General features: G+C 42.6%; 3 protein-coding genes across 3 annotated transcripts; all 3 read right to left on the bottom strand.

Annotated features, from left to right (window-relative positions):
- Positions 1–55: 55 nt before the first annotated feature.
- LOC143014153 (peptidyl-prolyl cis-trans isomerase FKBP1A-like) lies at positions 56–4,805 on the bottom strand. Its single transcript, XM_076167948.1, has 4 exons — positions 4,647–4,805; positions 4,446–4,493; positions 1,973–2,085; positions 56–1,719 (listed from the first exon to the last, which is right to left on the bottom strand). Exons 1-4 carry the CDS (start codon positions 4,681–4,683, stop codon positions 1,591–1,593), a joined length of 327 nt encoding a protein of 108 aa, XP_076024063.1. The 5' UTR covers positions 4,684–4,805; the 3' UTR covers positions 56–1,590.
- Positions 4,806–5,629: 824 nt separating this feature from the next.
- LOC143014152 (peptidyl-prolyl cis-trans isomerase FKBP1A-like) lies at positions 5,630–7,216 on the bottom strand. Its single transcript, XM_076167947.1, has 4 exons — positions 7,050–7,216; positions 6,868–6,915; positions 6,104–6,216; positions 5,630–5,787 (listed from the first exon to the last, which is right to left on the bottom strand). The coding sequence occupies exons 1-4, from the start codon at positions 7,084–7,086 to the stop codon at positions 5,659–5,661; spliced, it is 327 nt and encodes a 108-aa protein (XP_076024062.1). The 5' UTR covers positions 7,087–7,216; the 3' UTR covers positions 5,630–5,658.
- A 1,091-nt stretch (positions 7,217–8,307) lies between these two features.
- On the bottom strand, positions 8,308–10,000 carry LOC143014151 (peptidyl-prolyl cis-trans isomerase FKBP1A-like). Its single transcript, XM_076167946.1, has 4 exons — positions 9,849–10,000; positions 9,667–9,714; positions 9,270–9,382; positions 8,308–8,846 (listed from the first exon to the last, which is right to left on the bottom strand). The coding sequence occupies exons 1-4, from the start codon at positions 9,883–9,885 to the stop codon at positions 8,718–8,720; spliced, it is 327 nt and encodes a 108-aa protein (XP_076024061.1). The 5' UTR covers positions 9,886–10,000; the 3' UTR covers positions 8,308–8,717.
- Between the last annotated feature and the right edge of the window lie 2,004 nt (positions 10,001–12,004).

Genomic DNA, 12,004 nt, shown 5'->3' with positions numbered 1-12,004 from the left:
TACAGGTGAAACGTGACATGGCAATATTGAGGTAAACACACTTTCCAAAAGCAGGTGGAGAGCACTTCATTTATTTTAAATATGTCATCATTGGTTTAGCCTGCATACAGTAACATATCAGCACATAACTACACAGTACAGAGGTGGACAGCTGCCACACCAATTGCTCCTCAACCAATATTCAACATCAACAGCCAGGCCAGCATATTCCTTTTCTTCTTTTAAACTCCATTTAAAACTATTTTAGTTACAAAACTACTAGGACCCAAGTGTGTCAGCATTTCTTCTACAACAGAGATTTCATGAAAACAGTGTTCTACATCTCTGACAACAAAACACATTAGCTAGATTATCATAGGTTACTAGCTTTGCTGACTCTTACAGATAGAAAGTTGGCATTTGAAAAATACACAATTGAAGTTGTTACAGAAAATACGACTGGGCGAGGTCCCGATTTTACCGATTCCCCCGCCGCTTTTGTAAATTTCAAGCATTTCCTTTGTTAAATCAAACTCCAATTGATGTGCGTCACAACAGTATCTTTGCACTGTTCAACCCGTTTATGGCTTTAAATGGGGTTTAAAGATTTGGCAAGATGAAAAGGCATTAATAAAGCAAATTAAAGCAAAGCTTCCAACGTGTCCAGCCTTAGAGGTTCCACTTGGCCTTGAACATGCAGACAGATGAGGATATCTAAGCACATGGAGCAACCTACAATTGTGACGGCTTCTCTTCTGTGCCAATTCATCCTCTCTACCTTATTCTTATATACAGCATTCCGGTGAAAAACATAACACAGTAGTACGATCTAGAAAAGGGCGTTTGATGCATCAAACAAACTTGCTGCATTGCATTAAGGCCTTCAATGACTGGACATTTCACTGCATGTATGTGTGCTTTTCATTTTCATTTCTAAGTTTCCTCCTTATATAACAAGCACCAGTCCTGAAATATTACAATAGTAGTAGTAGGCATCGAAAGACGAATGTCGCTGCTAGTGGTTCTCATTGGTATTTTACCTAATTCTTTTCATACTCATGCACAACCAACATTTAAAAAACACAAAAGTAAAGCACAATATAAAGAAGAAGAGGATTTTGGAAATGTAAGATTTGTTTATAGGGTTAAGCCCCACAGGTGTTAGGAATAAGTATAAGATGGAAATGTATAGGAAATGTATAGCTAACCAGGAAAAACCCTGTTTTGGTATGAAGTGCAGACTCTCCTCGCTTTTCACATGTAAGACAATAGCAGCGGAATGAATATCGATACCATTTCTACACCTCTCTTCCACCACTCCTTCTACCTCTGTTGACTTTCTTCAGTCTTATCTTAAAGTCTGATAAAAGGGGGTTGGCTGCTTAATTTCATAGTGATGCATTACTTTCTGGGAGTGACCAGTTACTGATTTGATCTACGATGCAACACGAAAACAGGCTTATGGCAGAACTTATGTCATGCTGTTAAGAAATGTCTGGCAAGATTAAGAAAACATATTGGAAATGAATGGAAGAAAACGCTGCAAATAAGATTTTCACTAAACACTTACACAATATTTTTTTTTTTTTAAATGACCAATGTGGATTTGTTTCATTCCAAACTCAGCAGCTCAACGTCAAAGATGAGGGTTGCATCCCCAGGGATGATGCCCGGATGGCCTTTGGCTCCATAAGCATAGTCAGGCGTGCAAGTCAGCCTGGCCCTTTGGCCGAGACTCATCTGTGGAAAATAGGAGAAGAGACACCGTTTGACTAATCTGTAAATATCTCTAATGCTGTATGACTGTGTGAAAATGCTTTTTCATTCACACCCAATTATTTCTGAGTCTTAAGCATTGTAGCTGCTGCCGTTTAGTTATGGAGATTGGATATGGAGACGTTTTAAGCATCCATCAGAAGAAACATGATTAATATGAAAAAAAGAAGACGTGCATATTGAAAATGTGCAGCGTGTCTCCTCTTCCTCAGCGTACCTGGGCTACACCTTCATCCCAGCCTCGGATCACCTCCTTCTTGCCGATCTTGAACTTGAACGGCTTGCCTCTGTCACGGGATGAGTCAAACTTTTGTCCATCCGTCAGGCAGCCTGTGAGTGAGTAAGATGGGCCGTGAGCTCTAATGATCAACATAAGATTAGTGAGACATCAGCGTGAGAATTCAGGTATCAATGCAATGAAATATATTTGGTTTGCTGTGGTTTTTATGAGCAGTTTTTGTAAAGACAGAGAATCAGCCCATCTGATGGAGTTTGGTAACTAAGTCCACCATCTTGGGACCACAAAGGAGAGGTGCCTGGATAGAGACTTGGGGCTTTGTTGTTGTGGCGGCACCAGGCGCAGTTGGTCTGCAAAGAGGAGTGAGCAGGGGGAGCATTGAGCTGAATGAGAGAGTTTCAGAGAGTGAGCGCAATATTGGACACTGATTTGTAGGCGAACATCAAGGACTTCAACAATGGAAGGATATGAACAGTGGAGTGACGTGTGCTGTTTTGGGCTGGCTGAAGACTAGACGAGCCGTGTGCTGCATACTCAAGCAGGTAGGGTTGGATTTTCCTGATCTTGTACTGGGCACATAACATTTAATAACATTTTGAAATCAAATGAATCTGCTAGGCTTGTGTGACATTTATCTTTCCTTCCGTCAGCGTGATGAGAGAGCAAATGAAGGGATTCCAAGGATCTCAGAAAGCACCCTCTTAGTGTGTGTGTGTGTGTGTGTGTGTGTGTGTGTGTGTGTGTGTGTGTGTGTGTGTGTGTGTGTGTGTGTGTGTGTGTGTGTGTGTGTGTGTGTGTGTGTGTGTGTTGTGTTTATGTGTGCTTGAGAGGTGCAGAATCTTTGGTGTGTGCAATGTCGTTTAGAACATCAGGGGGCGGCTGGCAAGCTACAGATTGTGGAGTGGGCCAATCGTCTCATCTTTTTCTGGATGTCTAGATGTCAGACTGATGGAATTATCTAAGAGCTGAAAGATCTAATCAACATATCAAAGCCAATTGCAGCCCGAGCAGCAACGCAGCCAAAGAATCCGTGCCTACAGGAGTTTGTCAAAGTCTGCAAATTAAACACTTCATCTTCATGTGGACAGCCTGCATAAAACAGAAAGGCTCATGCCACGGAATGTTCCGTTTCATGTTGTATTTCAAGACTCTGCTGCAGGCTGTCAGGAAGGAGAAGAGAGGAAATCCTGTTGCGGCTGTGAGAAGAGAAGAAAAAAAAAAGATGGAGGCTTTCTCACGCCTTAAAAACATCTCACTCCTCAAAGGCACGAACACTGCTGTTATTACAGGTTACATAATCACAAAAACCACAGAGGGGTTGTATTACAGACAGTTATGCCCAACCAGCCTGAAATGCAACTTTGCCAATTGGAGAACAGAAGCCACATTTATTCTGTTTAGCAGACTAGAATGCAGAAGCCAGATAAAATATTGCACTCATTTAACACGAGTAACAAATTAACAGTTTGAGTTGTGATGAGGAGTTTAAAGCTGTAGAAGATGCAGGATTGCAGGTCTTGGTTTAGGTTGATCAATGATAAAAAAACAGGTCATACCAAATCATACAAAACTATAATTCTTAATTTTAAACATTTAAAATACCAGTAACCTGTTTATTTGGGATTCTTTTGCCACCACAATGGGATTTCCGATGATAAATTGTTTTATTCTCCTGCAGACCTTTCCCCCTGGCTGTACCACTAGGGGGCACTTCAAATACTACCGGTTGCATAGTCCCACAGTTTGAGAACCCCTAGTCTATAAGAATAATGAAGAAATGGCACAGCTCCTGAGGGATATAAGTGGAATATCAGTGAATCTGACAGTGAATCCTCCCAGACGATTATAATCCGCTCAGCTAAACCCCCCCACAAACCACAACATGGATGTGGACGCGGTGGAAACCAGACAGGATTTAAAGCCCCCCGTCTGCTCCGCTCTGTTTGTCTGTCTGGACCACGGAGTAAGTCTTTTTGGAATACACCCCCACTCTCCCCCAAACACATCTAATCCATCATGATGCAATGATCTTGATTAGACTTTCACAAACAGATCTGGACCCGGCGCGCCTCCCTGAACTCTGGATCCTCCGCCTGAACACCAGACGCCTTTTGATTTGGCTTTTGGGTCCAAATGTGGAGCGTAAGTGTGTTTTTACGCATCTTCAAATCAGAGCCAAACAAACGGATCGCTCCCAGAATCAGGCATTTAAACGAGCCGCTGTGTTGAATTGTGCTTCATAACGATCACACACTTCAATAGCACTTACTTGAACACAGGGCTTCCACTTTTGCACAGACATTACGAGACAGAAACACTTCGCTTGTATGCGGCCTTCGTTTCGTTGAAGAGGTACGATTGAACCGGAGCCACGTTCATTCGCACGGTTCGGCACAGACGGAGGACGAAAACTTATAATGCATGTATGGATGTTTCCGTCCTTCACACTTACCGACATAATGGACCACGCACGTCTGTCCTGGCTTGGGGTAAGTCCTTCCTGGAGGAGGAAGCAGAGAGACCGTGAGCACAGCGGGCACAGCGGGCACACGGCGCTGTCAGTAAGGCGGTGGTGGATCACAGTGAGCGCAATGGAGATACCGGAGCATTTACTCATTACTAACTCGGTTTCCCCTCTTATGCATCATCTTACCGTCGCCTGGGTTAATAGTCTCGATTTGGATTCCCATTTTGCGTTTCGTTCCTGAAGCTCCTCGCAACGCCGCGGCCGCAGTTCCTCTGTGCTCCCTCCTGCTGGATGCGCCCTGTCACCTGCCTCTCCGCGTCAATCGCCAATACTATGTAACGTTTCCGCTCCAGTATTTCAAAATAAGACAAGCTAGGGGGCGGGATTACGACCGACACATACACGAGTGTTTGTTCCAGTTCTTCTGTAATTATCTACTGTTACTCTCCTACATTCTATTGGTCCTAACTCTTTTTTCCTGACGTGTGGTTCATGCAGACTGAAGTGCCCCTAAAATGGGACAGTTTAAAGGCGACGGGACATTTTATTTTGAAGGCAGACGTCACATTTCAATGCGACTAATTTGATGCAACAGAAAGTTAGATTTATGTGTGTGTTTGTGTGTTTCACTGTAACCATGATGAGTCTATTCTAGTGATTTAGGGAAAAAAAAAAAAAAACGAAACAGATTGATGATCTTTCCCTCTTAGATCGGTTCCCTCTTCTCTCAGGTGTCTAAACTGCCCTTATCACGCCACGTTTGAAAAAGACCAATCTACACACCTCACTGATTAATCAAACCATACCAAACCTCCAATTTTTAAGTTACTGAAAAGCTGTTTCAATAGCTGAAAGACTTCCTGAAAACTGTTTTGATGTCTTCCTGTCAGGATTTCAGCCACACCATAACACTGACACGGCTCTTGTTAAGCTCTTCAGTGACATCCACTTAAACACAGACAGTGGCAGTCTTAGTATTACTGGATGTCAATGCTGCATGTGATACACAGAGTGGACTGCAACTAGACCGTATATAAAACTGGGTGGGACAAACAGGTTTGAATCCTACTTGAAAGACAGGGATTACTTTGTGTCTACAGGTAGACTGTGGGAATGTCTCCCACTGTGTCGTTTCTGCTCTGACCAACAGTCAAATATCAAATTCAAACTCTGCAGCAACTGATTTTATTGATTTGTTTCATTCCACACGCAGCAGCTCAACATCAAATATGAGGGTTGCATTGGGAGGGATGGCGGGCGGAGAGCCTCTTGGTCCATAAGCGTAGTCAGGCGAGCACGTCAGCTTGGCACTCTGGCCCACACTCATCTGTGGAAAAGAGGAGAAGAGAGAGTCAACACAAAGAAAGAGACGGAGAGAAACAACAGAGATCATGAGCGGTGCCCTATATGGATGGAAACATATCTCGCAGTAACACCATCTGTTGGACAACGCTGAATGTTGCACTCTAATCCAGTGTAGGAACTTAAAACTGAGGTCTTACTGATTGGTGTGTAGTGCATCTGTTCAACAATCCACAAATCTTACAGACATTTGGATACCAAGTAGTGGGATGGTATTTCTAAAAAAGGAAAATACTGTGCATATTGGAAATGTGCAGTGTGTCTCCTCTTCGTCAGCCTACCTGGGCTACACCTTCGTCCCAGCCTTTGATCACTTCCCCTAAGCCAACCGAGAACTTGAACGGCCTGCTTCTGTCACGGGATGAGTCAAACTGTTTTCCATTGGTCAGGCAGCCTGTGAGTGAGTGAGATGGGCCGTGAGCTCTAATGATCGACATAATATTATAAGAACATCAGCATAAGTGTGAGTCTGAGAGTGAGAAAGACACCGTTTTACTTGTGATGAAGAGTTTTAACCTATAGAAGATACCGGAAAAAGGTCTTGGTTTGTGTTTAATCCAAACGGGTCATATAGATGAAGAACAAGAAGAACAATAACCTAATTTTAATCCCAGTGATTGGGGAAATTCACTTTCCAGATAGATGCATTTTCCATGCAGTTATATACACAGCATCATGCAGTATCTTATACACAACAGACAATGTAAATCGCACACAAATCTGTAATTGCGCCTCATGCAGCCAGCGCCCGTCAAGCAGGTTGGGGTTCGGTGCCTTGCTCAAGGCAACTCTTCGGCTGCCAGTCCACGCTTTTTGAGATGTGGTTCTCAATTACACAAAACTATAATTCTTAATGAAAAGGGAATTCCATCAAAATGTAAAAATATTTATTATCTGAAACTGTTTATTTGCCACAATAATGGGATTTCCAGTAAGTTGTTTACATTCGCTTGCAGTCATTTCCGGTATGGATCTCTAGATTCGGCACGGTGGACGATGGTGGATACTATCCGTGGAGAAAACGTATGTGTGTGTATGTACTTACCGACATAATGGACCACACACGTCTGTCCTTTCTTGGGGAAAGTCTTTCCTGGAGGAGGGAGGAAGCAGAGAGGCCGTGAGCATAGCGGGCACGCGGTGATGTCGGGTTGAGATCAGAGTGAGCGCCATGGAGAAGCCGGAGCATTTACCGATCTCCTTTTCCTCTCTTATGCTTCATCTTACCGTCGCCTGGCTTTAGAGTCTCGATGTGTACTCCCATTTTGCGTTTCGTCCTGAAGTTCTTCTCTTCTCAACAACGCGGCGGCGTGGATCCTTGTTCAACCGACACTTCAGCAAACTGGGTGGGACTTTCTGGGCACAGCGGCAAACTGGTTTGACTCCTACTTGAAGGGCAGGGATTTCTTTGTGTCTACAGGTAGTTACACACGTGAGCGGTAAACACTGACGTGGTGTGACAGGAACACTGAAGTGTTACAGGACCCGATCACCACGGAAATATGGACTATACAACCCCTGAGTACATGCATTGAACAAATCAACGGTTGGATGTGGCAGAGCTGTATTGAAGTATATGATAGAGAGAATATCAGACACACTTGACTCGTTTCTGTTTGGCCTTTTCACACTCGCCGGGCTCCTCCGCTGCGTGTTATACAGTATCAGGTCAGTCCACTGTGTTCACTCTGCTCCGAGCAACAGTCAAAGATCACATTTGAGGAAAAGGATGACAGCAAAACTCTGCAGCAAGTGATTCCATAGTGATTCCATGTGATAAAAAATAAACTGCACCCAAGCGTTTCACAAGAACCTTAAGAAATACTTTAAAAATTGTGATTCTCGCAGAAGTGGCAACAACTCTGACACTCCAGGGTTCTGTTGTCATGTCAACATAACTGGCTGTGCTTTGTCAACGTTTGATTCTTCCCTTTTCACCATATTCAATCATGTCACCTATATCATATATTCTTGTTCTCATTAATCTTCTTTTCACAGTTTCTGTGTATAAACAAACTCCAAAATGTCTCATAACCACATGCTCATTGTCATGTCTTACTAACTAAATCTCTAATTATTCTTCTTGTCTATGGGACTTATAGTATAAAAACATCGTGACTGAGTGATGACTTCAACAACGCAGTCATGTTTTAAGAAAGAAAGAAACATTGAAGCTGTGATTCCAAGTAAGAAAACTGCACCAATCTTCCATATGACCTCGTCAGACCATCTTTAAATGGTCAGGTGCAATGTTGTGAGGCTTGCCAGGATCAGTCTTGACTTCTCTAACAACACATTCAGGTTACAATGCAAATGTTTTGCAACCCATTTCAAGTCAAGTTCTATTTATTTTTATCTGTTAGCGCAGTATCACGCACACACACAATGCTGTGCCTCAAAGGGCTTTACAGACCCAGGTCAGAGGTTGACAACATGGGTTGAGCATCCAGCAGGGCCAAAGTTCAAACTGACAACAAGATCACTATTCTTGGTAGGAAGGAAGCACTTTATTTATATTTAGCAGGGACATGTTGAAGAATACAAAGTGTTATGGAGTCAGATTGCCTGAACAAAGCTGAGTTATGTCCGAGTGTCTTTAATGTTTATTTCCTATTTCACCCCAGGAATGAGTCCAAATCATTAATCTTCTTTTCTGAGTAGGCTCTACATGTAATTATTGCCTTTAGCTGCTTCTTTTCATAGTGATGCAATACTTTCTGGGAGTGACCAGTTACTGATTTGATCTACTATGCAACACAAAAACAGGCTTATGGCAGAACTTATGTTACGCTTCAAAGAAATGTCAAGATTAAGAAATGAATGAATTAATACGTAGCAAATCATTTCTCACTAAACACTAACACCATTTTTTTTTTTAATGACTGTGGATTTGTCTCATTCCACACGCAGCAGCTCAACGTCAAAGATGAGGGTTGCGTTGGGAGGGATGACGGGCGGAGAGCCTTCTTGTCCATAAGCGTAGTCAGGCGAGCACGTCAGCTTGGCCCTCTGGCCCACACTCATCTGTGGAAAAGAGGAGAAGAGAGAGTCAACACAAAGAAAGAGACAGAGAGAAACAACAGAGATCATGAGCGGTGCCCTATATGGATCAAACCATCTCTATATTGCAGATGAACATGTGATATGGAACATTCCACTGGGAGGCTGGCAGTAACACCATCTGTTGGACAACCCTGAATATTGCACTCTAATCCAATGTAGGATGTTAGAGATACACGTCCATGCTGTACAGACATTTACAGAATGAAGAGTGAAAATGCTATAATGGACATAAACATATATAAAGATAATGCATTTCCATTCATTCCCACCAAATTATTCAGACATTTGGATGCCAAGCAGTGCGATGGTACTTCTATTTTTTTTTTTCTTTTTAAAACGGTGCATATTGGAAATGTGCAGTGTGTCTCCTCTTCCTCAGCCTACCTGGGCTACACCTTCATCCCAGCCTCGGATCACCTCCCCTTTGCCAACCTTGAACCTGAACGGCTCGGATCTGTCACGGGATGAGTCAAACTTTTTTCCATTGGTCAGGCAGCCTGGGAGTGAGGAAGAAACCGTTAATTTGTGATGAGGAGCTTGGAGCCGTAGACGATACAGGAAAAACGTCTTGGTTTATGTAGATCAAGAACCCAAACAGATCACAGTCGTGTGGTGACTCACGCATATAATATTTGCCACAATAATCGGATTTCCTATGACAAAGCGTTTAGGTTCGCTTGCAGTCATTTCCGGTATGTCCACATTCATTCGGATTCGATTGGATTCGGCACAGACGGTGGATGTATCCGCGGTGAAAACGTATGTGTGTGAATGTACTTACCGACATAATGGACCACACACTTCTGTCCTTTCTTGGGGAAAGTCTTTCCTGGAGGAGGGAGGAAGCAGAGAGGCCGTGAGCATAGCGGGCACGCGGTGATGTCGGGTTTAGATCAGAGTGAGCGCCATGGAGATACCGGAGCATTTACCGATCTCCTTTTCCTCTCTTATGCTTCATCTTACCATCGCCTGGCGCTATAGTCTCGATGTCTACTCCCATTTTGCGTTTCGTCCCTGAAGTTCTTCTCAACAACGCGGCGGCGTGGATCCTTGTTCAACCGACACTTCAGCAAACTGGGCGGGACTTCCGGGCACAGCGGCAAACTGGTTTGAATCCTACTTAAAGGGCAGGGATTACTTTGTGTGTCTACACTACATTGACATGCAGTGTCCCATGACCAGATCACCAGGAGACCATGGTCCAATACAACCCGGGAGCAAATGCATTGAACAAATCAAGAGCAAAACGAAACTGCTTTTAGAGCCAATGAAGAATGATTGAAAGTGAATGCTCAGTTTGAGAGAGTTATGTTATAAACCACAAACCAAGCCTGAAATCTGGGTGTGGTCATGACTCAGAGCTGAATTTCCACAGCGAAATTAACGATCCTATACTATCACCTGGTATGCATCAAGGATTGAAGGATTTATGTCTCAACAGGACTTGGAAAAACATGTCCATGCATTTATCTTTAGCAGGCTAGACTGATGTAATGGCGTCCTTACAGATCTCCCCGAGACCTCCATCAGACAGCTGCAGGTCATTCAGAACGCTGCTGCTGGAGTCCTCACTAAGACCCAGTAAGTAGATCATATTACTCCAGTTCTCATGCTGGTTAAAAATACCTCTGTTGTTTTAGGGCCAAAATACATTTCTGATCTTTTGTCTAGCTATGAACCGCCCAGATTCTCTGCAGCAGGTCTGCTCTCTGTCCCCAGAGTCTAAACTAAACAATGAAAGGACGCATTCAGTATTTATGCTCCACATATCTGGAACAAACTCCCAGACAACTGCAGGTCTGCTGCAACTCTCAGCTCTTTTAAATCAAGGATGAAGACTTTTCTGTTGGCCACCTTTCATTAAATAATGTCTTCGCTTCTTGAACTACACTCTTATTGTATTTTTTTAAATCTTATTTTTGCTTGTTCTTCAACATACAACTGCACTCTTTGTTATTTCATCTTGTGTACTTGTGTTTGAAATGTGCTATACGAAGCTGCTTGACCTATATGAGGGAACATTACAACATTCTACAAAAATACTTGCCGATTCCGGCAAAGTCCTGCTGCATCAGCTACAGTATTGCCACAACACCCTTGCATGATCCCCGTGGTAACCAGCACAAAACACAACAATCCTTACAGGCACTAACGCCTGCTACAAGAATTAGGAAGTATCTATAAATCAAAACCTCCACACTGTCTTAAAAACCATGGAAACGTTGTTATCAATACCCCAACTGAGCTGCTACAAGCTTTTAGTTTTCTATCTTTCCTTTCTGACTCATTCAATAACAAAGATATGCAGCTGTATAGGTGGTGAAGTGTTGAGGTCTCCATATAAAGAAGTGGGGATAATGTTATACACAGAATTTCATAACACCGACAACAAATGATGGTAATATGAGATTTATAGGGAAAGAATTAAATTAGATGCTTTCTTTTCACTAGAAATGACCGGGAAACCCTTAAAATGGCCTAAACTGGTCTATTAGTGTGATGTGTTCATGATGACAAACAAAAGAACAGATCTCCACAAAGCCAACAACCATCAGCAGAGGTCCATTAAGGATAATAGTTTCCTGAAAAGTAAAATACAGGTTAGGAAAGGGAATTTCAGTGATTTTTGCTGAAAGTTCCTTAATTTTGTGACCAATGTTGCAATTTATTTTTTTCATTAATCACAGCTTTTTATTTACAATGTCTAAACAGATCTACATGACAAACAAACAATATGCATAGACAAACCTTTATTTTCTTGTCACTACACTTTACAATTTCCACCATATCAACATTCTAATCATCACCTTACTGTTAGCTACTTTAGACAAACAAATTAACTAATGGATATGATATGAAGTTTTGGTTGATAAGTAGATGTTTGGTAATTGAATTCCAGGGTTCCAGGGTACCAGCCTGCTAAATTAACTCTACAGGCTTTAGGACCATGAGGACAGGACCTGGGAAGTAGTGCCATGCAGGAAGGTGTGGCGTCTCAGTGGACAGGCTGTGAAATTACAACTATGACGATTGAGATCAAGACTATAGTGGCATCCCGTGTTAACATTTAAACGTGGCCAAGATTTACAAAATGTGTACTTGTGCACTTGAAGAATAGA

Source organism: Genypterus blacodes, unplaced genomic scaffold, assembly GCF_046128005.1.
Source record: "Genypterus blacodes isolate CSIRO-AG114 ecotype Tasmania unplaced genomic scaffold, CSIRO-AGI_Gbla_v1 ptg000182l_1, whole genome shotgun sequence".
Classification (NCBI taxonomy): Eukaryota; Metazoa; Chordata; class Actinopteri; order Ophidiiformes; family Ophidiidae; genus Genypterus; species Genypterus blacodes.
The sequence above is the reverse complement of the archived record's forward strand: the minus strand, read 5'-3'. Positions and strand labels throughout refer to the sequence as shown.

Excerpts from the sequence above, each read along its gene's own strand:
- LOC143014153 (XM_076167948.1), bottom strand. The coding sequence starts at position 4,683 with ATGGGAATCCAAATCGAGACTATTAACCCAGGCGACG. Across the intron at positions 4,494-4,646 it reads GACTATTAACCCAGGCGACG|GAAGGACTTACCCCAAGCCA; the intron begins GTAAGATGATGC and ends TTCCTCCTCCAG. Across the intron at positions 1,720-1,972 it reads GGGATGAAGGTGTAGCCCAG|ATGAGTCTCGGCCAAAGGGC; the intron begins GTACGCTGAGGA and ends TATTTTCCACAG.
- LOC143014152 (XM_076167947.1), bottom strand. The coding sequence starts at position 7,086 with ATGGGAGTACACATCGAGACTCTAAAGCCAGGCGACG. Across the intron at positions 6,217-6,867 it reads GTGTGTGGTCCATTATGTCG|GCTGCCTGACCAATGGAAAA; the intron begins GTAAGTACATAC and ends ACTCACTCACAG. Across the intron at positions 5,788-6,103 it reads GGGACGAAGGTGTAGCCCAG|ATGAGTGTGGGCCAGAGTGC; the intron begins GTAGGCTGACGA and ends TCTTTTCCACAG.
- LOC143014151 (XM_076167946.1), bottom strand. The coding sequence starts at position 9,885 with ATGGGAGTAGACATCGAGACTATAGCGCCAGGCGATG. Across the intron at positions 9,715-9,848 it reads GACTATAGCGCCAGGCGATG|GAAAGACTTTCCCCAAGAAA; the intron begins GTAAGATGAAGC and ends TCCCTCCTCCAG. Across the intron at positions 9,383-9,666 it reads GTGTGTGGTCCATTATGTCG|GCTGCCTGACCAATGGAAAA; the intron begins GTAAGTACATTC and ends CCTCACTCCCAG.